This window comes from Hetaerina americana, unplaced genomic scaffold, assembly GCF_022747635.1.
Source record: "Hetaerina americana unplaced genomic scaffold, ioHetAmer1.1.p SCAF_8, whole genome shotgun sequence".
Classification (NCBI taxonomy): domain Eukaryota; kingdom Metazoa; phylum Arthropoda; class Insecta; order Odonata; family Calopterygidae; genus Hetaerina; species Hetaerina americana.
In genome coordinates this window covers 71371522-71399284 of record NW_027287427.1, presented here as the reverse complement: position 1 = coordinate 71399284, position 27763 = coordinate 71371522, and the positions used below count along the sequence as shown (strand labels likewise).

General features: G+C 37.5%; 1 protein-coding gene across 1 annotated transcript; it reads right to left on the bottom strand.

The window, feature by feature from the left end:
• Positions 1-3114: 3114 nt before the first annotated feature.
• LOC139697832 (uncharacterized) lies at positions 3115-19007 on the bottom strand. Its single transcript, XM_071596689.1, has 5 exons — positions 18902-19007; positions 14274-14497; positions 10152-10458; positions 5911-6072; positions 3115-4365 (listed from the first exon to the last, which is right to left on the bottom strand). The coding sequence occupies exons 1-5, from the start codon at positions 18990-18992 to the stop codon at positions 4031-4033; spliced, it is 1119 nt and encodes a 372-aa protein (XP_071452790.1). The 5' UTR covers positions 18993-19007; the 3' UTR covers positions 3115-4030.
• Positions 19008-27763: the final 8756 nt, after the last annotated feature.

Below are 27763 nucleotides of genomic sequence, written 5' to 3'. Positions count from 1 at the left end.
TCATTTCTAACATTAGTAGCCATTCCTTGTTTCTGAACCATAGTAACCTACCTCACTATCATCTCTGCCTTCACCTACTGTAACATTCTAATCATTATCAAAGGTTGCCTTCCAGAAACACCCACAATTATTTCTCCAAATTGAAATACAAGTCTACTTCTTCCACTCTATGATAGCATTTTGGCATGCCGATATGAGCAATGACTAACTTCTTTGTTCAGCTTTTAGTTTTACAAATAATATTCAGTCAATGGATTGCTCTATGTTTACTATGCTTCTTTCTACCTTTTTGTTTATTCTTTTGTTACCTGTATCATTGCCACCCCTCACTGGCAGGAGTAGTTCAAGGGAGGCAACCGACAGCTGGAGTCATATGCTCTGTTATGGATGGACAGGAAAGGATTAAGGGTGGATAGAAACAAAACATGGCATAAGCCTACTCTTACGAAATGCCCCACGGGATCTACAGCTTAATGTCTCATCTGATGGATGACATACTCACTCAAAGTACTCTCTACAAAGTAAGGATTGGGATACCACTGAAAAATAACTGCCACCTCTGGAATTCAAACCTGGGCACCCTGGGTGAGAAGCCAGGACATTAACCACGGCACCAACCTAATCCCCCACCCCTCACTGGCTCTCTTCCCATCTGCTGCATCAATATTAGTTAAATTTTATTGCTCCATTATATCCTGCTATTCTGCCATCCCACCTCAAAAAGCTTCAAAATATGTACTTGCATGTAGACTTATTCCCTCTTTTCATCTCCTGCCTCATGTTTCTAAATTCCCTATCCCCAACATCGTCTTAAGATTCCAAGTTCCTCTTCCAAATAGTTCAGTCTGCATCTGTACTGCTGTTGTCCATTTTGCTTAGCGTAGATCTCGTGTGATGACAAGTAGGGAAGCCTTGCCTCTCTTACCGTCCAGCAAGACACGGCTTAGTGTCATGGTTGCAGGACACATTTCTATACTTGTATCCATCATAATCCATGGAATACATAATTAAGGTGGTTTCCCATTGCCTTCCTCAATAGTATTTTTAACATGACACCATCACTCAAATGGATATCCCTCTGGGGTCAGATAACTTTGCAGCCACCTCACTGAGGTACAGATGCTGTGTGCAGACTACCTTTTATCTACCGTCCATCCTTTGACCTCCTGGCATGGGTGACCTTTCCAGGAATAAATACCATTGCTCCCACCCTGGCAACTATAGGGGTCATCAGAATGCACTATCCCTTCCATCACATTAAGGTTTTCATTCAATGGGAGATATTTTAAATAATAATCAAAGAAATTAAAAAATGAAAAGAAAACTTAAACATTACTTTGACCTGGTAGGCCCTCTGAATATCCCTTAAAATATTTTACATTTTCCATTAGTTACATCTTCTCATAACATCATTCATTTTCATTGAAAGAGTAGTTATTATGAAATAATTCTTAATAAATTTTTGACTTATTGTAAACAAATTAATTTATGATAAATCAGCAGTTGACAAGGAAAATTGCCTTTTTCTTTTTATTTATACAAAATTACATTTGTTCATGAAATGAAGCATAATATTTAAATGTGAAGGATAATGTACATAACATGTAAAAGCAAAATAGGAGATGAGATATTTTCATATGAACATATTGTAACTCATATGGATAAGGTCACATAGATATATATTCCACGAGAATTTGGGTTCTTTCAGCAACACTGTGGACGACAATTTTTGAATCCTCACTTAAGGCCTTGTTTCCAGACTTCTTTTTGTATAAAAATTGAGATTTAAATAAAAGAAATATTAAAATGAAACTTTTGACTTGGTGATTGTATCTGGATAGAAAATTTTATGAAAAAACGCTAATTTAGAGATTTTATCAAGTTCTAAGACCTTGTAATTTTTTATAACAAGCTCCTTCATCCTAAAAGAAAGGTAAAACCTCAGTTACTTCTCAGTATAATCTCCTTGTAGACGATAACATTTGCACAATGCTGACATCATGGTTCGATGGCCATGGAGAAATGTAGAAAAATATAGGAAATCCTGTAGAATGGGTCCCTTTTGCCGACTGGATAAATCACCTGGTCCGTGGTAGAGGCTTCTTTTGGTCTTTATCTCACAACATTTGGCCATCTTTGAACTATTGCACCAATGAACGTATATTTTATACTAATCCATAATACAATCACTGCATTTCTCAACCAATTGACCTTGAACTTTATTTGGTGCTAAACTAAGCAACTAGAGAAAATGAACCAGAAATGAAATGAATGCCAGAAAAAAATAAAACCAAGAGGCACAAAAATTAGCTGAAACCAAATTTAGCAAATTAATGCATTTTTCTATTTATCCTTAAATGAATTGGCTAAAAATATCATACAGCAAAAGGAGCAGGTATTAAAAATAGTTCTCTGTAGTTTTTCTGTTGATGAAAAGAATACTTTCTATGACTAAAAGTTGGTTGAATTGAATTTTCATGCAGTTTTTGTCAGAGCTGAAACCATGCTCCCTTTAAATGAGAGTGCATAAAAAAAAACAAATATTTCAGAAAATAACCTCATTCCATTGATTATTATGTCAATTTTTTCATTCATGGCATTTGCCTTTTAAAGTACTGGGCCATTTTTAATTACATCAACCAGAAGTTGCTAGGTTGCACTTCAGGTAGCTGTCATGCAAGTGGAAGAGTATCCGATTTATTTAAATCAAAAATCAGAAAACATTTTGGTGGAATTCCATATTTGCATAATAAATCATCTTTGAGTTTAGAGAACTGCCATTTTCATTGGAATCAAAACATATTAATATTTGATTTTTTCATATTTGATAAGATGGACTGTTTAAGGCATTTCCCAAGTCAAGAATTGCCATTTCCAGATCATAACTTCAAAAGAGTCTATTGATTCAGAATGAGGATGTGTGGCATAAATAGATCCAGAATATATTCTATTGTTTCAGGCTTCACTTCGTGGAAGTAATTGATATCCATTATTGAAATAGAAAGAAAGACTCGTACTTTTCCACAGATTTTATTATACGGCACGACGCGTTTCACCGACTTGCGGCATCATCAGGTACGAGTCTTTCTTTCTATTTCAATAATATTTCAGGCTTCACTTCGTGGAAGTAATTGATATCCATTATTGAAATAGAAAGAAAGACTCGTACTTTTCCACAGATTTTATTATACGGCACGACGCGTTTCACCGACTTGCGGCATCATCAGGTACGAGTCTTTCTTTCTATTTCAATAATGGATAGATCCAGAATATATATTAGGTGCACTGCAATACCTTTGAAGAGTCACACTACTTTTACAGATAGTTAAAGGGAAAAGGCAATGTTCATATTACCTACTGCATGTCATTTCATTTTGGTGAAATCATTCCATGAAATTAAATTTGGTGATTACCAATTAAACACTGAATGGATTATATTTCCATATTTATAATTTTAGGTCATTTATACAAAGAATTTATATTTTTCCATGGCTGATGTTTAATTTCAAATATATTTTGCAGGTCGTACTTAAAATTTATGATCACATATTGTATATTTAGTGAAGACTTTTTCAGATCCAAAAGTCAGAATATTTTTTCAAAATCATTCCTCTTTCTATATATTTTATGGGTGATGCACTATTTGCATTAATAGCATGCATGTATATTATATGCAGGCCCTGCCTGATGATTTGGAAATGCAAATGAAAAGCCAAGTGAAAATTCTTACCGAATCTGCAACCATAGGTCATCTTTTCAAAAGAGTATCACATTATTGTACTTTTTCTATGGCTGATGTTTACTTTGATCACAAGTCCTGATTTAAAATTTGTGGATTCCCTTTGGAAAATTTATTGAGGACTTCAACTTTCTAAAATCATACTTATTTTTATCATATTTATTTTTGCAAATAGCATATAAGTGCTTTATTTTGCAGTTCTTAGGTGAAAATTTGTGATCCATGAAGGGTCATATCTAATTACCATCTGCCCTTTCCCATATGGAACACTCAGTTCTGTTTTCCATAAGATTAAGCCTCCTCATTATGAGCCCCTTGCTCACCCCCTCCACCATTCTCCTTCACATCTTTATGCCCTACTGTGGCCTCTGCAGCCAACACGCCCCTCTCCAGCAGGGAGGAGATGTGTTGCATGATGTTGTTGTGCCTTCTTAGCTCCTCTCCAATGTCCTTGACACCATCCTTTGCCAGGGAGGACTTCTGCAGGGCATAGGCTAGTGGAACCGTGGCACTGGGATTAGGATGGTGACCCTTCTTCTCTATTTCCTTCTCGCCCCACTTTGCCCCTGGCTGGGAGTCAACACCAGCCTCCGGCAACTCTATTGCCCCAGTCACATTCCATTTTCCTGAGGGATTCAAAGGGGGGAAATTTTTGAAAAAACATTTACCCTACTTGAAGGTATCCCATGCATAATTGGTGTGTTAATTTGCTGTGAGGAAACTTTTGTATGGAGGTGGTACCAGAAGGTCCCGGCCTGAAATAGAGATGGCGGTAATTGTTTGAAAAATATCACTCTATTAGAAAGTATACTATCTATAAAGCATATGTTTCAATTTTGAAGACACTACGTCGTTTTGTGTTTGTTTAGCAGCCATCAATTGTGAACGTTTTCAGTGTATTTGTGAAAATGGAGAAAATTGGTCATCGTTATGTGGTACAATACTTTTAGTTGAAGGCCTCAGCCCAACCAATATAAAATCTGAACTGGATTCTACTCTGGGCTAGTCTGCTCCTTTGTTTACAACAGTAAGATATTGGGTGGCGGAGTTTAAATGAGGTCGTACGAGCTGTCAAGATCGAGCATCGCATTAGTCGACCAAATGAGGTGACGACTCCAGAAATGATGAAAAAAATCCACAAAGTGATACTGGATGACTGTTGACTGAAATTTTGCCAGCTTGGAGACATATTAGGCGTTTCAAAGGGTGTGGTACATTGCATATTAACTGAAAATTTGGACATAAGAAAGGTGTGCAAGATGGCCTCACACTCGAGCAAAACTAGTGTCGTGTAGATGTTTCAATTGAGTGTTTAGCACAGTTTCACTGCAACAAAGCAGAATTTTTGCACCGTTTCATAACCATGGATGAAACATGGATCCATTACTTCACAACCGAGACAAAAAACAATCAAAACAATGGATTCAAAAGGGAGAACCACCGCAAAAGAAGGCAAAGACCATTTCATCTCCAGGCAAGGTCATAGTGTTGGTTTTTTGGGATGCGAATGGGATAATTTTCATTGCCTATTTTGAAAAAGGAAAAACTATCAACATTTAGTATCATGTGAACTTATTGCAATGTTTGAGTGAATAAATGAAGCAAAAGAGGCCGTATTCGGCTTAGAAGGAAGTGTTGTTTCATCAAGACGATGCACCAGCTCACAAATCTGTTATTGCAGCGGCCAAAATTCATGAACTAAAGTTTTAATTACTACCTCATGCACCCTATTCACCAGATTTAGCCCCATCCAATTATTTTCTGTTTGCAAAATTGAAAAAAAATGGCTCGGTGGTCAAAGAATTTTGAACTGTGAAGAAGTGATATCAGCAGTTAATGGCTATTTTGAGGAGCAAGACAGTTCTTACTTAAAAAAGAGAATCGAACTTATTGAGCATCTCTGAGAAAAGTGTATAGAGCTGAAAGGAGATTATGTTGAAAAATAAATATATTTTTTTCCAAAACTTTTGTGTTTTCTTTGTTGGGTTAGGTACTTTTGGGACCACCCTCATATATAGTTGAATTAGGAATAGTTTACTTTCATTTATTTCATAGAATTATTGTTGATTTTACATTGACTATGGAAGGGAAGACCATCTCAATAGAGAACTCTATCTCTTTGCAGCCAATAGAATTTTAGGATGCTTAGCATCTTCTACCTTTATACTAACCTGTGAAGATTGGCGAAGTCTGGATCACATTTTCACACCCACCCTCATCCCTGCAGTCTCCAAATGGGCAGTTGACCACGCCATCATTCACGAAAATGTCCAATATGCACACGCCATAGCCGCAGTTAAACATTTGGCCTCTAAATTTTGTGTCCTCACAATCTGCAAGAGGAAATTATATAATAAGGCTTGCATAGTGTCGCATCCCAATTTTCATTAGCCACTCATTTTCACTAGTAAAAGTGAATGGGGATTTTGCCACATTTTGCTGTTTTCAAATGATGGCATCCAATTTTATAAGCCATACTCATTCATTATTAAGTGCAGCTTATCGGGTTAGGGTAGATTTTTGATGGATATTGTTACTACACAGTACACTGCTATTACTCCTTAAATCTAGCTAATATGACATACCCTTCAATCCATACTACATACTGCAAACAACTTATGCTAGCTCTCCATACTTTATACCACTCTTAATTTCATTCAAAATGCCTATTATTTTCCTCCTGTTCATTAATTGATTTGTTTGATCATCATTAAATTTTGCTTTTTAAATGAAAAATATTTTCTTTGATTTTCATCTGACTCTGTATTGTGCAAGGAAAGAACAGTGTTTGAATCTGTTGGTGACAATGACTAACTCTTTTAATTTTTATGTGTTTGAACTAATCAATACAAGGTTTGCATAAAAAGTTTCAGTCACAATTTTTTCCTTAAGTGTGCATGAAGTGCTGAATTCAGACAGTCCATTAAGTGTTCACATGATCACAGATCATATTGGTATTGATGAGATGACAGTGCACATCATTATCACTGAAAATTCAGTGGTGCAAAAGATCTGCTCTAAACACATCCCAAAGTTCTTGAGTGTTAACAAGAGCAGAGTCAAGGGTCTATTCCCTCTCACCAGTGAACTAAAAAGAACCTTGTTTGTCCAATTCACATCGACTGCTATTTCCTTTAACCATACACCAATTTTTTCGAAACATCTTTCCCAAATATGCAGGTCCTTTGTGGGGTAGTCAATGATACTTAGTCAGCTATATTCTATCCAGTTTATTGGTCTAAATCCAATAATCTTCATACAAGAGTTTTGGATTAAAGTATAATTTACCAAACACCAAAGAACACTAAATCTCAGCTTAAGAACCTTGTTTTTCCATCTTTGAGTATAATGACATTAATTCGCCAACACTAAGAAATATTAACATATCTGTAGTAACAGATTGCCCTTGGATATAAAGGATATTTGTTGTTAATGAAATAAATATTTGCCCTTCCCATTTCCCAAAAAATACAAACATGATGTCCTTCTCTTACTACGCCATTAAATGTGAGAAGGTTCTAAATATTTCTTAAAAGAATTTTGACTTAGGAAATGAAAAAATGAAAAGGGATTACTTTGATATGCATTGGTGGTGAGGAACCTTGGTGAATAAACAGCTTCCTCCTTTCATTAGACATTGATGACAGGATTATTACATAAGGAAATTTGGAAAATATTTGTGAAAAATATTATGTAGTTTTTGTAGCATGGAACTATCGCCATGTAACATAAATATGTGTATTAATTAACGGCTGTATAGAAGAAAATGAGAGAAGATTGGGGAATAGGAGACTTATACCTGACCTGTACTTGCCTCAGACTGCTCAGGAATGGGTGAGGAATAGAGAGTTCAGATGGGCAGGGCTGGGAAGAGGAGTAAGACATAGATGTCTATGATTACATGGGCTGTTCAACTCATGTGTGGAGGGAATGGTTGGAGATGTATGGAATGAACTGGAGATAGGAGTGAAAGTTAGTGGGGAATACATAAAATCAGTTATGTTTGCAAAAGATGAAGCTTGAGTTTATCAGAAAACCAAGGGGCAATGGAGACAGAGCTTATTTCTATATTAACAAACATGCAAGGATAATTCAGTCATTTAGGAGAGGGAATGATAGACAACCTTTATTTTCTAATATTTGCCAATAATAGCTGAGTTCAGTTCGGAAAATGCACATGCTCACAATTGCATATACAATGAGCAACATAGTACTCTCTTCCAATGACACAGGGGATTGATTTAGATAAACTATAAAGCAACATGTCAGCCAGGGTTCAAACTGTGTTCATGGGACATAGTGGGAAAAGTAAAATTGTGTTTGAGAAACTGGAGTTAAATATTATAGTTAATTTGTATGATACAACATAGCAAAAGTGGCCAAAGAGATGAGAACAAACATTTCATGAAACAACCCTAAAAATAATGGTGTATACACAATCCCATATTTATTATAAGTGGGCAACAATTTCATGGATTCAAAATAAAAGATCTCTACTACACAATTAAATTTAAACCATTGCATTACATTGTTTTCTCCAAAACATTTTGAATAATGTGGCAAATCATGCAATAAAAACTTTGGCATATTACCATGGCAAAGGATTCATAAAAGTGTAATTTTTTGAAAATGGATTTATTATAGATAATAAAGAACAATGTATTTACCCCATTTGATATTATATCGACTGTAAAAAAATCAAAAATGCAACAGTAAGAATATCTATGGTATGTCTAATTCCCTAATCAAGGACATTATTGGGTTCATCAGAACTATTAGCTATGTTACTCAACCTATGTTTTGTGACGGGAGATTTTCAACAGCTCTAAAATATTCCAAAACAGTACCTGTCTATAAAAAAGGTGATAAAGACGATTTAACTAACTACTGCACCATTTCCATAGTCCACTTTTTTTGGTAAAATATTTGAAGCTATAATGAAAAATCAAATATGTGATTTTTTTAGGCAAATTATGTTTTCCAAATCAAAGTATGGCTTTTGATTTGGCAAATCTATGATTATGGCTTTAGAGTATGTTGTTAATTATGTCATCAATGCATTTGAATAGAGGGAATCAGTCTCTCTGACACTATGTGATCTTAGGAAGTCTTTTCACTGTGTTAATCATTCAATATTACCATCAAAGCTAGAATACTATGGTGTTATTGGCGTTGCACTGAAAGTAATGAAATCATACTAGGATGGTCCCCACCAATTGGTTGAACTTGATGACTATTGACTGCAGCTCTTAAGTAAAATGTGGTATCCCACAGCTCTCTGTGTTGGGCCTAGTACTTTTCATCATTATGAGTAATGATTAGCCCTGTAATATGAAATCTAAATCTGTTTTATGTGCTAATGACATCACTTTTGTGCAAAAATGTCAACACCTAAAAGATGCAAAGGCATGATCTAGTGCTGCCTAAGACAGGCTAAGGAATGGTTTTATATCAATCATTTACATTAAAATACTGAAAAAAACCCAGCATATCCTCTGCAGTCTTAAATAATAAATAACTGAAATTGAAACCCATAGAATACAAGAAATTGATACAAAACTTAACTGGGAGACCCACATCAGTCAGATCTGTAATAAACTGAGTAAAGCTGTTTATATGTTAAGAAACCTCAACCTTCTTATTTCATAAGGTTATCATTTAACACTACCATTCCTTCTTTCAATGTAATTTGAATTGTAGCGCTGAGTTATGGGGATTTGCCACATGTTAAAAAAAATCTTGCTATTATAAAAGAAAACTATTCACCCTTGCTGATATACCACCACATGATTCCTGCAAGCCTAGTTTTATTAGGCATAGAACCATACCTGTATTTAGTTTATAGATCTTAAGGCTCTGATTCAATCGAAAGTTACTCTAGAAACTTACCAATTAAGATCTCACAACCATAATTACACCATAAGGGGTAAATCAAATCAAAATACTATGTAATATAGACTGTCCTCAACTTGCAACTCATTTCATAAAATGAGCATTTGACTGTGCAACTGTCAACCTACTCAGTTAAAATTGGACTGTATACCGAATTTTAAGAATATGGTACATACCTGGTTACTTGCTAACCGACTCTACTCAATTGATAAATTCTTTTATGGTAATCTTCATCAAATTTAAGAATTTATGTTTATATAATAAGTAATATTTATATTGATGGCGTTCAATATGGTTGTATCATTTATCAAAATGAATAAAGTATTATTATTAATTAATTTAGACTGCTAATACATGACAGCCACCAAGAAATGGCCTAATAAGAGATAGACTAATAAGAGATAGACAAGATAGACTAATACAGGTGAAAAACAATCATTCCCTGGAGTCCATTAGTATTTTTAATGTGATTCAAGCCTAGCTTAAAATAGTCATTCATATAAAACTAAAAAATAATTACCCTGGAATCCTGTATAGGCCATAATGAGCAGTAACTCATCTTCATATTCCAATGCAGGTTGGGCATGCACATGGATATCTGTATTGAGTGAGTATGATGGTGTCACAACTGCCCCTGGACTGGCAAATCTCTTCCTTGAATCCACTACAGACATGCCCGGAATGTGTTCCATGTTGATACTTAAGTGCGATGTAAAAAGGCCTGAGTAGGCTGAGATGAATTCTGGGGGTGGTGGCAACTTCCCACTTTTGGCCAATTTCAAGCCAGTTAGGATATCACCACATCTGTCTGTAGGATCCTCAGCAAACTACATTGCAGAAAAAAAGAATAGGAATTAGGATGGCAACACTTAGTCTGGAAAAGAAAATTAATGTAATATATGAAAGTACACCTTAGTTAAAGAGGGTATGAAGTCTGATTTCAAACTGAAGTATATGTAAGATCATAAGACCTTTGCTTCAATAACATTGTGAAATAACAGTGATTTGAAAGAGCTTTCATCTCTGTTATCATGGAACAGTTTCATGACATTAAACCTGAATCTGTAATTGAACATCGAGAAATTTTTAGCAGAGCTGATAATTTTGATGTAGGATGTTCAAAAGGTAAATTTAATTATTTCAAAAACTAGAGGAAAGATCTTCTATATTATGATCCACCTAAGATCATTCAGTGCCAGGAGATATTCATAAATACATTAACCTCAAGAAAACATGTCAAATCCTCTGGGTTTACTGTATATGTCTCAGACTGTTCAGTTTCCGCTGTTGGATGGATAGTCTGAATGGGCAATGTTAGGAATATGGGTAAGATATGTGTGTCCATTATTACCAATGGTTGGAACATATATTTTGATGAAACAGTTAATGATTTATGGGAAGAATTGGAGGTAGAAATGAAAGTCTGCAAGGAATCCAGAAGACCAGTTAGGTTTGCACATGCTCAAAACTTCATTTTGGCAGCCAGCAAAGGAATTGCCAACACCACTGCATGCATTGGAAAGTCAGTGCAAAAGGTTTGGAATGAGAATATATCAAAACAAAGCAAAGGTTATACATATTTCTATAAAGAGAATAAAGTGATAAATAGGAAGGCAAGGACGTTTATACAGTTTACGGTGAAACAGTTTACCCAACTTCTAAGTGTTCTGTAGCAAAATGGTCAAAGTGTTAGGAAGGTAAGAAGAAGAATTACATCAGGCAAAGAAGCTTTCACAATGGGGAGAGAATTGATGACTGGGATGTTTAGTAAGGATGTTAAGAAAAGACTCATCTAAGCTTGGTATGGAGTGTGGTTGCAGAAATGTGGTTGTTGAAGCAGGGTGATATACGTAGATTGGAAGCTTTAAAAATGGAGAAGGATGAAGATGGTGAAATAGATCAAAAGGAAAACAAATGAAGAGTTGCAGGATATGGTACGTCCGGAGAGTAGGGTGCATGCAGAATCACGGAAGTTCCGGTTCTGGCGAAAAACACTCCCATGATCAGCGCCGTGTGAGCCGGCGCGTTATCGTGAAGGAAACGCCAAACATTGTTTCTCCACACGTCCGGCCTCTTTCTGCTCACTGCGACCCTCAACCTCTTCACAACCTTTAAGTAGAAATCTTGACCTTGAGGGAGGTATTCATAATGAATCAGCCCTTGCTAATCGAAGAAACACAACAGTATGGCCTTCACATTGGACCGGGACATACGAGCTTTCTTTGGTCGCGGAGGATGAGGACCTTTCCCCTGAGAAGACTGGGCCTTTGTCTCAGCATCATAACCGTAAACCCAGGTTTCCTCACCGGTTACGATGGTTTTAAGAAACTCTGGGTCGGCATTGGCTCGATCCAGGAGTTCCTGACAAATGTCCACACGTTTTTGTTTCTGTTCATCAGTCAGCACCCGCGGGACGAATTTTGATGCGACGTGCGTCATGCCCAAAATTTCTGCCAAAATTGTCTGACTGGATCCAAAACTAATGTTAAACGGCGATTTGCCCGCACCAAATCGTTCACCAATTTGACATGGTTGGAGTCTGTCGAAGTGGAAGGCAGCGAAGGTTCACGAATCTTCATCTGTCGAAGTTCTGCCCGATTTCAAACGACTTTACCACTCAAAACACTGGCTTCGACTCATAGAGTCATTAACAAAGGCTTGCCAAATCATTCCCAATGCCTCCATAGCACTTTTGTAAAGTTTGAAACAAAATTTCACGCACGCACGTTGCTCCTCTAGCTCCTTCGTTACTGCCGTTACACGCGGCGAGGAACAGGTTAAGACACGTACCGCTGCGGCTGCGTAAAACTCAACGTAAACAAACACGACATCTCGTTTTAGTCGTCAGATGTGTCGCTAAATAAGGCACTGTGCCTCGTTTCGATCTGTTGAACGGCTTGCGCAAAATAAAAACAGTCCGGACCTTTTTTTATCACACCTTGCAGAATAGGGACGTTAGACGGGATGAAGGGAGCAATGATGTACACAGAGATGAAGAAGCGCATATTGTAGAGTAGGATGTTGGATTGTGTTTTGTTAGGAGAAACAAACTATTTATTTGGTAGTTGTGCCCATGCAAAACCTTAATCAGTAGATTACCTTATGAAAATGTAAAAGAGCTACAAGGGTCAACAGAATAGATAAAAATTAACATTATTACGCAGTAAACATTGGAGAAGAGACCAATTTTGACCTTTAATGGACTATTCCTTATTCAAATTGACTATTCGGTAGCGAAAGCTTTCCTCTGCCTTATTTGGTTTCCTCAGTTTTTAATTCCATTTGTAAATATATTCACTAACCGTTTCCTCTGTTCTTACCAACCAAAGGCCTGATATTTTACTCAAGGATGTTGATCAAGAAATCGGAAATGTGTTCGATGATAGGACTTATTATAGAACATAAAAAAGTCATCCCAATTCAACAGGATGATTTTATTGACTCAATATTGGTTCCATTTATTATTAGCTCTGATTACAATACCTACACGAATGGCCAAAAGACCTGTCGAATAGGCCATCAAATTTGATAGCTTATTAGAAGACCAAAAATTATATTTATACATGAAGACCTAGTTATTGAATGCTTAATATATTTTCAGATATGCAACATATTACTGACAACTAAAGATTCATGCATTTAAACTAGTTCATGCATAAATTTAATATATATTAATTTACAAATCAACACAAATACCCATGCACATAGAAGAATATATATCTATCCACTACATTTAATGATGAGTGTGTTTGAATAATTATTAAATTTTGCTTTTAAAAGAGAAATATTTGGAAGTTTGGGCTCAATTTTGTTCAAACTGCATATTTAACTAGGGAAGAATGAAAACTTGAATGTTTCAGTATGAGTGTCTATCTACTTTCATTTATACCGATTGGTTCAACCTGCTAATATAATTTGGTGTCATAAATCGAGAAGATATGCTTTGAGAATCAATGATAATCCTGGGAAAGGAGTAGGGAGAGCTGAGTATGGGGAGTTTAGGAATATTGCTTTGTCATTTATACCCCTCCCTCTTAGATTTCAAGCTCTGGATATGTCTTTCTGATTTATACCTTAATATTGATGGGGATATCCATTGTATAAGGGCAGCAGAGAAAATAACATTGGAAGGAGTGGCAACGTGTCAATAATGAAGAAACATTAAAATTAAGTGGATAAACAGTATAAAAAATGAGCAAGTATTTCTAAGCATAGATGCAGCCTAGGCCAAACACGTACAAGTTGAAGAAGAGAAGTAATTAGAATATCCTGAGGCATGATAGTTCACTGAAGTTAGAAGAAACATGCTTAGGAAATATAATAGAGGAAGGTCTAGGATGAACTATGAGAATTGGTTATACAAAATAGTTTATTCAAGAAGCTATGAGGGAATGTTGAGATGGACAAGGAACAGGATATAGCTTGAACAGTTGCATTGGATTGTATATTGGATGATAAGGAAGGAGGCAGTTTATGGAAAATGTGATGTTCATGGAATTAGTTATAAGGGAATTGAGGGATAAGCTGAGAGAAGAATAGTTTTGAGAGCTGATGCAAACCATTTATTGGACTGATAACCTGTGATGCTGATAGCAATATTTACAGTGTTAATGGTCAGAAAAAAATTATAGTTACCACTTACTCGCACATAGTCTCTGCATGTCTCTGACACTTTTCTGAATTCCAGCTTCTGAATCATTGCAATGATTCCGGTGCCCTTTGTTTTTGAGAACACTGTGGTCCGACAGTCGAAATTGTTAGCACCAGGAAAGGAGCTCAGGAACTCTGAGGAATATGTGAAAAGAGTGCTTCGGTCCAGGAAGACATCTACCTTCTTCACACAGTTGAATTTCTCCAAGTATTCATCTGAAATTGACATTTGGGAACTGTTGTGAGGAATATTTCAAATTATTATAGCTTTCATCATCATCGCAATCAATTACCAGTTTTCCCATCGATCAATGAGTAATAGCTATAAAAATTCATTGCAAACTTTCCCTCACAATAGTTTCATTTAGTTTTATAACAGTTTGTTCTCTTTAAGAATGGTTTACCACTTAAATGCTGCAGAAGATATTGTCCATTCAGTGAGCAGAATCTACAAGATGGCAGGGATCCAGAGTATAAAATCTTATAATAAAAATTTTAGAGAGAGTATCAAAGAGGTGAGTGACATTTAGTGTATTCCTTATTTTACTTACAGGTTAGAAGTTAACCTACAGGTTTTCTCTAGATTAAATAAACATACTTAGCCAAAGACGGCAAATATTCATAAAAGAAACAGAACTGACTAAATCTTAAGTTTATTTATTTATTTAAAAACATTATTCACATACAGCAGTAGCGCCAATTTACAGGGAAAATTATAACAAAAACATGAAAGAGGACAAAACAAAATAACAAAGAGAACCGAACATGGACAGGGGAAAAATTTAATTAATTGTATTTATTTTTAATTTGTGTTTAATTGTTGTATCGTATTAATGAGAAAGTTTTTATCTCATTATTAACAACATATACTCAAAAATGGGATGACGTCACAAGATGATATGACATCCAGTGAGCCATGGTTATAAATATGCTACAATTCCTAAATCGATGTAATAAGTTAGGATCTGGGAGAGGGAGCCATGTCAATTTATCTTCCATTGAAAATCTGGTATCAGGGACAGCTAAGAAATATGAACATGCTAAAATATAAAGGTTTAATGCATGAATACGAGTGTAACTTGAAAATTTATTGGAATGAATTAGAAATAAACGACTTAACTCGGTGAAATTTGTTAAATTTTTCAATGTAGCCTCCCGGTACACTAATGCACTTGATCCAGCGATATTCTTAGTCTTGATCTCATTCCGAAAATTAGTTTCGTTTAGGCCTTCCAAATAAGTTCTTTGTTTTAAAAGAATCTTCGTTTACCGCAGAGCATTTTGAGGTTGGGGAGGAGATGGAAATCTGATGGAGTTCAAATCAGGCGAATTAGGCGGGTGGGGCAACAAAATCGTATCTAAGTTAGTTTTGCCAAGGTCACGACACTTTAGTGTTCACGGGAATTGTTTTGATTAAAGATGACCTATGATGTTGACCTGGCCTATTTTCGTGTATCTTTTGCTGTAGTTGGTCCAGGAGGTTAGCGTAGTATTGTCCAGTAATTGTTTGACCAGTGGGAAGATAATCTGTCAGCAGAATCCCTTTTGCATCCCGAAGAACTGAAGGCATTTTCTTTCCACCCGACCGAATTGCCTTTGCTTTCTTCGGTGGGGGTTAAAAAACATGTTCCCACTCCTTTGACTATGGTTTTGTCTGAGGGGTATAGAAGTGGAACCAAGTCCCATGTGTGATCGAAAACCGGCGCAGAAAATCATGTTGGTTACTCTTAAAACGGGTCAAACATTTTTCGGAAATATCCGTTCTGATGCGTTTGTGATCCTACGTCATGATGCGCGGCAACCCTCTAGCAAATAATTTCCTCACATCTAAATCCTCATCTAAAAGGTGATTGGTCCGTTCAGATGACATTCCTACAGCTTCACCAATTCCTCATACTTTCAGTTGGCAATCCTCCATAACCATTTTATGCACTTTTGGATTAATTTCTAGAGTAGTGGCACATTTGGCCGACCATTACGCTGTTCGTCATCTAAGTTGCCCCGACCAAACTTAAACTCATTTGTTTTGTCCAGGAAGAAACAAATATCCAAGAATGCGGTCGACCAAATCTTTAGCCAGAAAATTCGTAACGAAGTGAGAACCGAGTGGAATCCCTTAACCAAAATCGGAAGCAGCTGAAAATGGGGGAATTGGACTATATACATATAAAGAGTAGAATGGCTGAAAACAGAGGGCTTCAACGATATTTTATGCTTGAAGAAAGTGGGATAATAAAGGAAGTAGTGCGCTAAAACTTACATGCATGTGAAGAATCTATGAATCGAGATCATGGAATTTTTTTTAAACGCAGACGGAAGAACAACGGCATTCTTCCGAATTTGTTAAAGACGGACCGTCGGACAAATAAAATGAGGAAGGAGGGGGTTTAGAGAGTAGTTCTGTGAGGATAAAGAGAGAATCAGATAGTCTGGTGACAAAATGGCTGTGATACAAAACCTACCGATTCATTAGCGATATATTAGAAGGTTAGAAGAGATGATTCCTCGATCAACAATTACTTTCGGGCGGCGTTAAAGCGTAAAGTTTAGCGATGCTTAGTTCCCTGGAAAATCACGGAGTACATGCATTATTTTTACTGTGACACGAGAGTAAGTGTCTCGTCCATAAACATTTCCCGTACTTTTTGACGCTATAAACACTCGGGTCTGTTGCAGCTTTGAGATATGAATTGGGTTATTTTGACGGTGGAGACCATTTGCAGCGTGGGTATCTATCCATGGTCACTTTGGAAGAAGAATTACTTTTGAGGTACCCTTAAAATACAAACACTTACGATAGCCGATGGACAAAAAATGGTATGAGGAATATTTTCGTGATATCCGCTCGAATATTTCTGAAATCGTAATTAACAAGCACATTTTTTTAAATCGAATAATGTTTGATCGCAATATCAATTTTCGATGATGAATGACAGTAATATACAGATGTAAATAATAAAATTTGTTTTTAACAAATAGTTTTACTATTTACATAAAGGAAAAGCGAGCGCCATAAATTAATTGCGACATTTGTCCCCGTGTTTGAGAAACCGTCAGCGTCCAAGTCTATGGTAGCGCAGAGTGACGATTCTCTAGTGATTATTACCATAAGATGCCCATCAGATATTTCGGTTTAAATGTTAACCTTTGAGTGATTCATCCTTGAGAAACGTTTTTCATAGGTCTAGTAAAAACCTGTAACATTTTGTGAGTTCAAAATCACAATTCTGGCCGCATCCATGACCGTCCTGGGTCGCGCATCGGACAGCTCTACATTAGTGTCTCGGATACCTGAAATACGACTATAAATATGGGCCTAAATGCTCATCTCTGAATGGTATATTGTCCCCCAATTACTTCATATAACGAAATGATTCCTTTTTTAAGGTGACAAGATTCCACGAAAGGATATTGGGGTTAGCCGCTAGCGCCATCGTCGTCAAAGAGTCAAATCTACAATTCCTTCGTCGACAGTTTTACTGATAGGATGACATTCCTCCGGGCGAAATCGTTTTGCTTGGGGTTTAAGCGCGCTTGAGAATCCAAGGCAAACGCGGGAGGATGAGTGAAGATGATAAGACGATGGAGCAAACAAAACGCTCAGCCAGACGGAGACTTTGGCCTTGTGACCGAATGTTGGTGGGGGTAGAAGTCGGGTGAGAGGTTCATTTAATTTTATACGCATGCTTCGTAGAATAAAAATCTGCACATTCACTCGCTCGGCGAGCTTTTCAATGCCATCCAATTCCACCAACAAAAAGTCAAAAAGTCCCTTTTCGACTCACGGTTCTTTGAGAGTGCTGTAAGATATTCATTTCAATTGGGATCCACTTGCTTTTAGAGGAAGGTTGAGCGAAGGGATAAATTCATCATCGTCAGTAGTTCAATCCTAAGATTGGTTTACTGCTCCTCGAGGTAATCCAGGGGTTAAAGCACTTGCCCACTGACCCGAGGGTTCGGGTTCGATTCCGGGTGAACCCTCTGGGCATCGTAAGCTTTAGCCAAGCTGTGTGCTCAACCGTACGCAGCACGGAAAGAAACTGGCCCCCCTACCCTGATGCTTGAATTTCACACGCCGTGGTGCTTAGTATTATGTGAGCCCTACCCTCACCTATCACACCAACCTACGGTTTGATAACTGTTATAGGTAAGCAAGAATAAAATTAATGTCAACTACAAAAGGAAAATAAACGAAAAATACAATATAATACCTGTTAAAAAGGCAAGGCGTTAGTATACGTTCGTACCTGTCACTAAACAAATAGAAGAAAAAATGAAAAGAGAAAAATGAAATTTTTTAACCCTTTATAGTGGAATTCATTCTCTAATTGACGGGGATCGCAGCTGTTTACTTCACTTCTGGTATTTGAAAATTAAACCTTAAATGCATCCTTTTGCATTCCCTAATCATGAAGGCATAGGCTTGTCTTTGATGATATGATGGAGCTTTCCAAACAAGCTTTACGACTTCAGCAAACTGATCAGTTTTATATTTAATTAAAGTATTTAGTAAAGATCATTAGATGTATTGGGAAAATTGGACGCCTTGGTGACTCTAAGCATATAAGCTATTCAAATGTTGCGTGATGAGAGTTGTTCAAGCAAGTTGTGAGCACTCACAGTGAGCAGGCACCATGTCCTTGTTGAGGAACTCAGACCCCGCGGCGGAAATTAGCGCGCCAAAGGCAATGAATAGCAGCTGTCGCCCCATCTTGCTCCACCACAAGCCACCAATCCCTTTGGTGAGTAAGACGATATATCTCGCGCTGGAAATGACTTTCTCCCTCCTCTCCGCACTTCCCGGTGTAGAAGAGGCCTACGCGCATGCGCAGGCTCTTATGACAAGGATGACTGTTTTTCGTGAAATAATTTATTTGCCAAAGTAACGAAGACATTTTTGAAGAAGAATTCCGTTGGGCAAAGAATATGTACAATGAGGAGATTGAGAACGAAAGAGACATCGTTGGATGATGTACAGAAAATAAAGGGAAAAATTTGGTTTGTACCGAAATTTCGTCCTTCGAGAAAATTTGCCCCTTGATTCTTGATGACAAACATCGATCAGAGGCTTATAAGATATGAGTAAGGAAGAGAATGGGAAAGGTGCAATTGACGGGAAATAAAAAAAAAACGATAAAGAACTAGGCATGGTGGTGAAGAGTTGTTGTGAGAAATCCTAAGGATGTAGGAAAAGTGGTTGCAAGGTATTTTGACTGTCCATATCTACTGACAACCCTGATATAAAGGGGAGTAGTATGTCAGACTAACGAGGAATGGGAAGGAATGGGATAGGAATTTAGGACGGAATAAAGGGAGATACCTGTATAATGTGTATGGTTCGTTATGAAAGTAATGCGTATGGTTCTATTGTGACGCGACTATCCATGGCAGCGTGGTAAAACCTATCGGGCATTGTGGTGGGGGGTCTGCCCCTCCAACGCAGCCGGTTGCCAGCTTGCTCCGAGCAGTCTGAGCGAAAAGACGTGCCTCCGCGTGATGTGTGTTTTTCGACTTTGTAACGGTGCGGAGACCGTTGAAAACATCCAAAAGCATGCTACAACGTTCCTGAGATACAGAGGAATTTCAGAGTGCCTTCCAGGCGTGGCAGATAGGTCTCCGCAAGAGTATTGATGCAGAGGGAGAGTATTTTGAAGAATTTTAATAATTTGTACAAGCACGCTCAAATAAATGTATTTTTTCCCTGAGAATGCGCATTACGTTTATTGTGGTCCCTGTATGTGGAATTGAAGAGGTTTATTTTAGTGTAGGGGTAGCGTTCTGCGATGTTTGTTGAGGCCCAGCTGTCGTTGGTCAGTGTGTTCAGCCAATGCGTACTATAGTCGGTAGACTAACAGAAATAAAAACACATTTTTGCATTGAAGCTCCAGACTAGGGACGACTTACTGACCACCTTAACAGGCGTATCGTAGACCACCCATATCGATACAAATATTTTGGTCCGCATCTTCGGTAGACGATACGGTCATACAGGCTATACATACTGTATATCAACCTATTACACCATCGGGATAGTATCTTCGTTGAAATATCCTATGAAATTGGAATATTTTCTCTTATATTTGCATATCTGAAACATCGGATATCGTGTCCATCGTTAAATTTACTATATAATCCGCATCGTTTTATTAATCATACGTTCAATACTGTAAAATTGAATGTAGGCTCTTAATGCAGCGAAAAAATACATTTTGTTGAGTAAACCAAAAAGAAAAACTAAAACCAACTAAAGAAACGTTAAATCAGCTCTGATCAAATTAAATACTTGAGTTCACTATTTTACGTTGTTGATTTTACCATTTATTTTAAGGTTGAAACGACATTCGGGAGAGTTGATGTTGCAGATTCAGTTGCTAATTACAAATTTCGTTTTCGTTTGTATTATACTAATTTATCATCATTTACATTCTCGGGGATGAGCTAATCCTTATCGATGAGATAATGCACATATTAATTTCAATGAAATTGAGATCCTCTATAATGCTACAAACTATCAAAATACATGGATACAATTCAATAAAAAGATAATCACAGCACTCTTAATCCACAGAAATGAAGGTAAAACCTGAATATGTTGTGCTGCAACGAAACCTTGGACGTAATAAAAAATAAAAATTTTAAAAATTCTACGTGGAGAATCTCTCCCTCTCTTCAATTTGTTGCAACATTTTCGATCACATTATTGTCAGTTAGATAATGGAATATCACGACAGAATAACATCTTAAGGAAAGATCAGTCGGTCGTAAAATTGGTTATGGGTCATTTTTACTCCCTCATTTTTCGTGCAAAAAACAAATATTTTACTGGCTGAAATTAACACTTGTTTTGAACTAAATCTTCCACCAGCATGCTTATAAATGTTCACGTTATTTGAGGTATTTTAGCGAATATTTTTTTCCCTTGTCCCTTCCTTTTCCTTATCCCTTAGCCACCCCACCTGGTGCTTGTACACCCTGCCACACACCTGTTTGGTGGATCGCAGGGTATTGATGTAGATGAAATGCAAAGCAGAGCGGTGAAGGAAATGGGGTTGCAAAAATTATCGAATATGATCCCTTTTGGTAATCAGAAGTACTCCGCAGAGGGTATTAATCAAAAGGATACAAGGTTTATCCAAAACAAAATATAGAACGATTTTTTTCCGCCAACATGGACGGCTGGAGTGAGGGCGGTTTGTGACAGGATAGGTGGTGGGTGATCTTGGGAAAGCAACGCGGCCCGCGTCAATTGTTTGTGGGCCGTTACAGTGTGCTGATCACTACAAAACCGGATCCCTGTTCGACGATCGCGTCATGAATTCACGATGCCACGTTCCATGGAGCAACAATAGGCGATACGATTTTGAGTTATGCTTGATAAATCGGGTTCGGGAGGTACAACAATGTCCCGAGGAATGCTTTTCCGCTGGCTTAAGATGTTCCGATAGGGTAGATTGGAGCTTGACGATGAGGAATGCCCTGGACATCCATCAACGACACGGTGTGATAAAAATGTGCAAAAAGTGAAACACATGCTCAATTCCGATTGACCCCCAAATGTCAGGATTTTAGCAGAAGAGTGCAGTATTCAGAAAAGCACAGTGTACTGTATTCTTATATAAGATTTAGCCATGAGTAAGGAGTGCCAAGATGGTCCCCAAGGTGCTGTCGGAAGACTACTAGTGTGATAATCTTTCCTTGGACCTGTTGGACCACGGTGAAAGTGACCCGAATTGTTTGTAATAGGTGTTTACTGGTGGCGAGATATGGATCTTTGAGTACGACCTTTTGAGTACTATTTTGGACCGCTGGATTATGTCTAAGTAGTCATGAAGAGGTGCTTGAACGAGGGTCCTGTTGGTGCCTCACAGGAAGCATACTGCAACTGGTGGAGGCACTGGCATTGGTGTGTCGATACATAAGGGTGCTTTTATGAAGAAGTTCAGCAATTTGTACTTTGATCTGCAAAAAGTATCTTCCCCCAGATTTATTCCGCTTATTTTTGGGACTGACCTTGTAGATGAGAATTCGAAGCAAGAGATCGAGTAGAGATTTCAACGACGGGATGCTGCATTGTGCACAAGAATGGCGTAATCCAATCTAATATTAAATAAGTCGTCATAATTGGAGATCGTCGAGGCAAAGATGTGGAAAATTGTTTCTTTTTTTTATTAGAGATAAAGGTAAATATTTCCGTCTCAATTACCCGGAAGTAATGATTTTTATTTATTTATTTAATTTATTACATATTACCCAACAGGTCATCGTTTGGGCTTGTTGCATGGGGTGATTACACACCAAAGTACTAATGACCCGAAATACGAGTACTTTCCCTCCTACCGCGGTGAAACAACGTTATTCTGATTCCGTATCGTTCGTAAGATGTCGTTCAAGTTTGGCGGGAGTTTAACACATTATTTCCTATTTTTTAGTACCCTACAAGCCATCGCTATCATATGTGGCAGGGGTGAATACACACCAGACTAATTTTTGACCCGAATATTCCTATCTCTACCGCGATCGGACAATGTTATTCTGATCTCTTATCGCTGGTGGAAAAAATGACCTCTACAACTCTATTTGTTCTATACTTAATCTCTCTAATTTTATTTAAATGATGTCTTCTACCGTAAGTACGATGAGTCTAATAATACATTTCCAATATCATCGCTAAAGAAATATCCTTCTAAGTTATCTCAGTTCATCATAACAACGGTGTACAATTCTAAATCTTCTACGATACACGTGATCTAATTAGGCAATCAATCCAACTTCTTGAGGATTCCATACACTACAAGCACATTCTAAATGAGGCCTAACTAGCGGAAGACAACATTTCTCTTTGACCTTTTAGTCGTATTTCCTCTATACCCTTCTAATAACTCCTAATTTTGTGTTAGCTTATCTACGTATTCCTTATAGTTTACTGTGAGGTACTCTGTCGACAGGATTTTTAAAATCTGAAAAAAACACGTCCACTGGAACAAAAAGCGCATGATGTCTCGCAATATTTACCCTATTGGAAACCGTTCTGGGTTTTCATCAATAACTCTTGACTTGTAAAATGTCTCGCTATGAAACTAGCAATTATCTGAGCCATGAACTGGCATGATATTGATGTGAGGAACAAGGTCTGTATTTGTTCGGTCATTCAGCTCCTCAGGTAACCCGAAGATTTTGTGGCTAAGACAACTATTTACTTAATTGGATAGTCAGATTTGGAGCAAATTAATATATCAGTGAAATTGATTTTTTATCTTGATCTATGAAATTTCTGTGAGTTTGCTCTTAACTCTGCATCCCATCTGTTATTATCTGATTTTTTGTTAGGTATAGTAATAGCTGGAGGGAATATGACCGGCAGCTGAGGTCATTTGCCCCTTTAGGAATGGATGAGAAATGAGGAAGGTCGGAGAGGGTCCGCCGGGTCAGGCCACCGCTGCGCTAACGGCGACTGGATAACATCTCTCATCGACATAAATACCCTGCAATCCACCAAAAAGGTGGGTGGCAGGGGGTGCAAGCACCAGGCGGTATGGGTAAGTGATAAGAGAGAATATGGGAGAGGAAGGGAAGTGGGAAAACATTCAGTAAAAATCAATCAAACAACGTGCAAATATGTATACATGCAGGAGGAAGAATTAATTTAAAACAAGGGTTAATACACCTAATAAATTAGTTATTTTTTCATACGAAAAGATGGAACAAAAAATAACCACAATCATTCATACGACAGGCCTCCACCAAAAACAAGACAGATCATGGAGATGAAATTACAAGAGTAAAGTACAATATGAGATGGCACAAAGGAAGCGGTTTGTAAACACAACAGAAGTTATATCTCAATAAAATTTGTGATATTAAAGAACATCATCACCTAAAATTCATGCAGTGCGCTCGGTAATTGTGGTACATCTAATTATCCGTATAAAGAAACCCTAAAGCTGTATTAAACAAACTCTTGAGCTAGCATACAATCCAGGGCAATCCGATCGTGACAACGGATCACTTTTCTATAGGAATATACCGGGTAATCCACTTTCTCTCCTAAACCAGAACATTTATGGCCCCAAAAGTCATACAGTCCATCTGGTTTATTAAGATTTCAAGGGAGTAGTGCTGTATGATTTTTCGACTTTAGGAGATATATTCGAGCATTTGTGGCATCCGATTAAAAAAAATTGGACCGTTTTCATGAACGCAGGGCCCTGGTTCCTATACTAACTAATTGACATGGATTTTATTTATTCAGATAATATGAAGAAAAACTACTAAATTTACTGGATGACTTTCAGGGTTAGGAATGCTCTGATTTGGGAGATATAGTCAAGCACTTTGTGGAATCCGATTAAAACGTCTATCGTTTTCACGAACTGAGGGTCCTAAATCCTATACTAACTTAAAAGCGTAGGGTTTACTTATATAGATAATTAGAGGGTGTAGTGCCAAGTGTACTGTATGCTTTCAGAGTAATGACTGTTCTGATACTAGGAGATGCTGTCGAGGATATTGTAAAATCCAATTGAAAAGTGGGTCGTTGACACGAACGGATGGTCTAGGATCCTGTACTTCCTGAAGAGATCAGTGTTTACTCATATCGGGAAATAGAGGGAGTAGTACTAAATTTACTGTATCTATATTAGGGAGTTGACTGATCTGATTTAGAGATATATGGAGTGCATTTTGAAACAAGGGAATACAGTGGTTGTTGTCACGAACGCATTTTAACGGCATCTATCTATTTTTACCTAGTTATTATTTTTTGCTTGTTCTCTTAGTGGTATTTGTGTTTTGCCATTTTTATCAGTGCTAAAATTATGACCTGCTTTTATATTTTTCTCCTTACTTTTGTCGGTAGCAATGAAAAATTCATTGCCTGTGGCGCTCGTGAGGGAATCCTGAGCGAGCTTGCCGTGAGAAGAGTTCAGTTAGCACTCCACGTCTTTAACAACTATAATTATTCTTTACTCGACAGGTAATGGAGTGACAGTTTGATTAATTCTATAAGAGAGATGAATCAATCAGTAACTACTCCCACTGGGCGTACCGTTTTTCCTGTCACACATTGCTCCAGGTCTCTCCCACCCCAAACTACTTTGTGTTGGGAATTCAAAAATATACTATCAAAATCGAGTTAGGGAGCCTACGAACACAAAGTATAATCCCAATAGAAAGCAACAACTCAAAAATAACCTTTAAAATAATGTTTTACTAGGAGTTATAAATAATAAACGAACAAAAACACTGGATCATTGAGTTTAAAAGGCTTTATACAGCCTGTATTTCTATAGTCTCTTTCTTTTGCCTAGGCTCCTATATGAATGATGAAAATTTAGCCAAATATAAGACTGTTATAAAAGTATATGCTATCTAAGAATACTCATACTTCAAATCCGAAGTCAACCAAACATTCCCCTAAAAATATCAAATACTAAAACTCCACTTAAACTGCATGAAAGTGGCCTTCATTGCCAGGATGTCACACACAAGTACGCATGTATCCACTGGCCTCATTGAAGATTATGCATGAAAGTAGTACTGGCCGAGGATATTTAAGGAACGTAATATTTTATATAGTAATTCAAGCAAATAATTTAGGAAGCCAATGAGTAAATTAATTCCTTGTATGGCAGGCTTCCAGAGTTTAATGATTTCTTAAAATCCATTCCATCAAGTATTTCAACCCTGTAAACTTAAACTTTTCAAATGTTTGTGATCATCTTCAACCAAATTCAGTCTAAAGCCCTATTAGATATCCTTTATCAGTATCTGACCGATAATCATGCCAATACTAATTACATATGCCAAATTGTCTCATAATATGAATTGTCTGTGCATTCCGTTCTCCTTGGCATGTGCCTGCTTGAATTTCATCGACTTTATTGGTGGAATAACTTGATTTATTAAGCTCAAAGGCGGAAGAGTCAATGGTTTTAATATTTTCCTTGATCTATAAATTTTCTTATTTTATAGAGACCGACGGACTTACTTAAGTTTCTTTTCATTGAATATCTGAAATGTTCGAAGAGGCTGAAAGTATAAGAACCATTGGGTCGCTGCCATACAATCAAAAGAATGAATACGTTTGGGTGTTCATCTGTGGTGTTACAGTTTATGTAGCGTGTGTTGTGGTCGTGCTGGAGGATGAGACGGGACGTATAAAAACCGCGAAACTAGATGAATTCATCAAATTTGATTTTAATACTTAACATGTATTTCCTCAACAAGCACTCTGTTATTACCAGTGTAGTCTGAGGAACCTTCTAAATGTATTCATGTTAAGAGGCTCTAAATTAATTTCCTCCCGCATCTTATGCATAAGATGGTATATTTTTAGCCGTTTGCTTAATATTATTAGCAGTAGTCTTTAGGGGAGGCGACCGACAGCTGAGATCATTTGCACCATTAGGGATGGACAGGGAAGAATTAAGGGTGGAGAGAAACCCGACGTCGGCATTAGCCTACTGTTAATGAAAGGTACCAAGGGGTCTGCAGCTTAACATCCCATCCGACGGACAGCGAACTCATTTAAAATGTCCAAAACAAAGCACCTAAAGTAGGGATCAGGATACCACTAAAAATATCTCCCATCTCTGGCATTCGAACCCGGGCCCTCAGGGTGGAAGTCAGTACAATAGTCACCGCACTATCCCAATCCCCTTCTGTTTAATCTTCCACAGGATATCTGATTGTGCGTCAAATATGAAATTACTCCAATATAATATTATTATTATTAGGTAATCTACCGGTTAAGGTCGGTTTTTGGATGGACATAATTACTAATTAAATAATTTGTGACCCCTAGCAAAACACTACATCCTACTCTACATCAGGTCCCTCTTCAGCTCTGGGTACCTTCTTCCTCCCTTCATCCCGTCCAACATCCCTATCCTGTCCCTTCCCTTTCCTCGTTTGCCTAACATTCTACCCTCAATTACAGTCTTCTACATCCCGCTGCCGGTCAATAACCCCTTCATCCACTTTTCCTGCCTCCATAGGATTTCTCCCAATAAACCCCTCTCTTCGCCAAAATTCCATTTCACCTTCTCGATTCTTCTCCACACCCACATTTCAAAAGCCTCCAGTCTACGCCTATCCTCCTGCTTCAATGACCACGTTTCCGCACCGTACATAGCTACGCTCCAAATTAAAGTGTTTACGAGTTTTTTCTTAACATCCTTACTCAACGTCCCCGTCATCAACTCCCTCCTCCTTGTGAAAGCCTCTTTGCCTAGCGCAATTCTTCTCCTTACATCCCTACTACTTTGACCGTGCTGGTCCAAAACACTTCCAAGATACGTAAACTGTTCTACCTGCTCTAGTTTTTGCCCTCCCTGTTTTAATGTTTAGCTTAGCCTTTTTCTTTCTAGAAAATCGCATAACCTTTTTTTATTAATATTGATTCTCATCCCATACCTGTCGCACTGAATTTCCAACTCACTCAACAATGCTTGCAACCCCTTGGCTGACTGACAAACTAAAGCT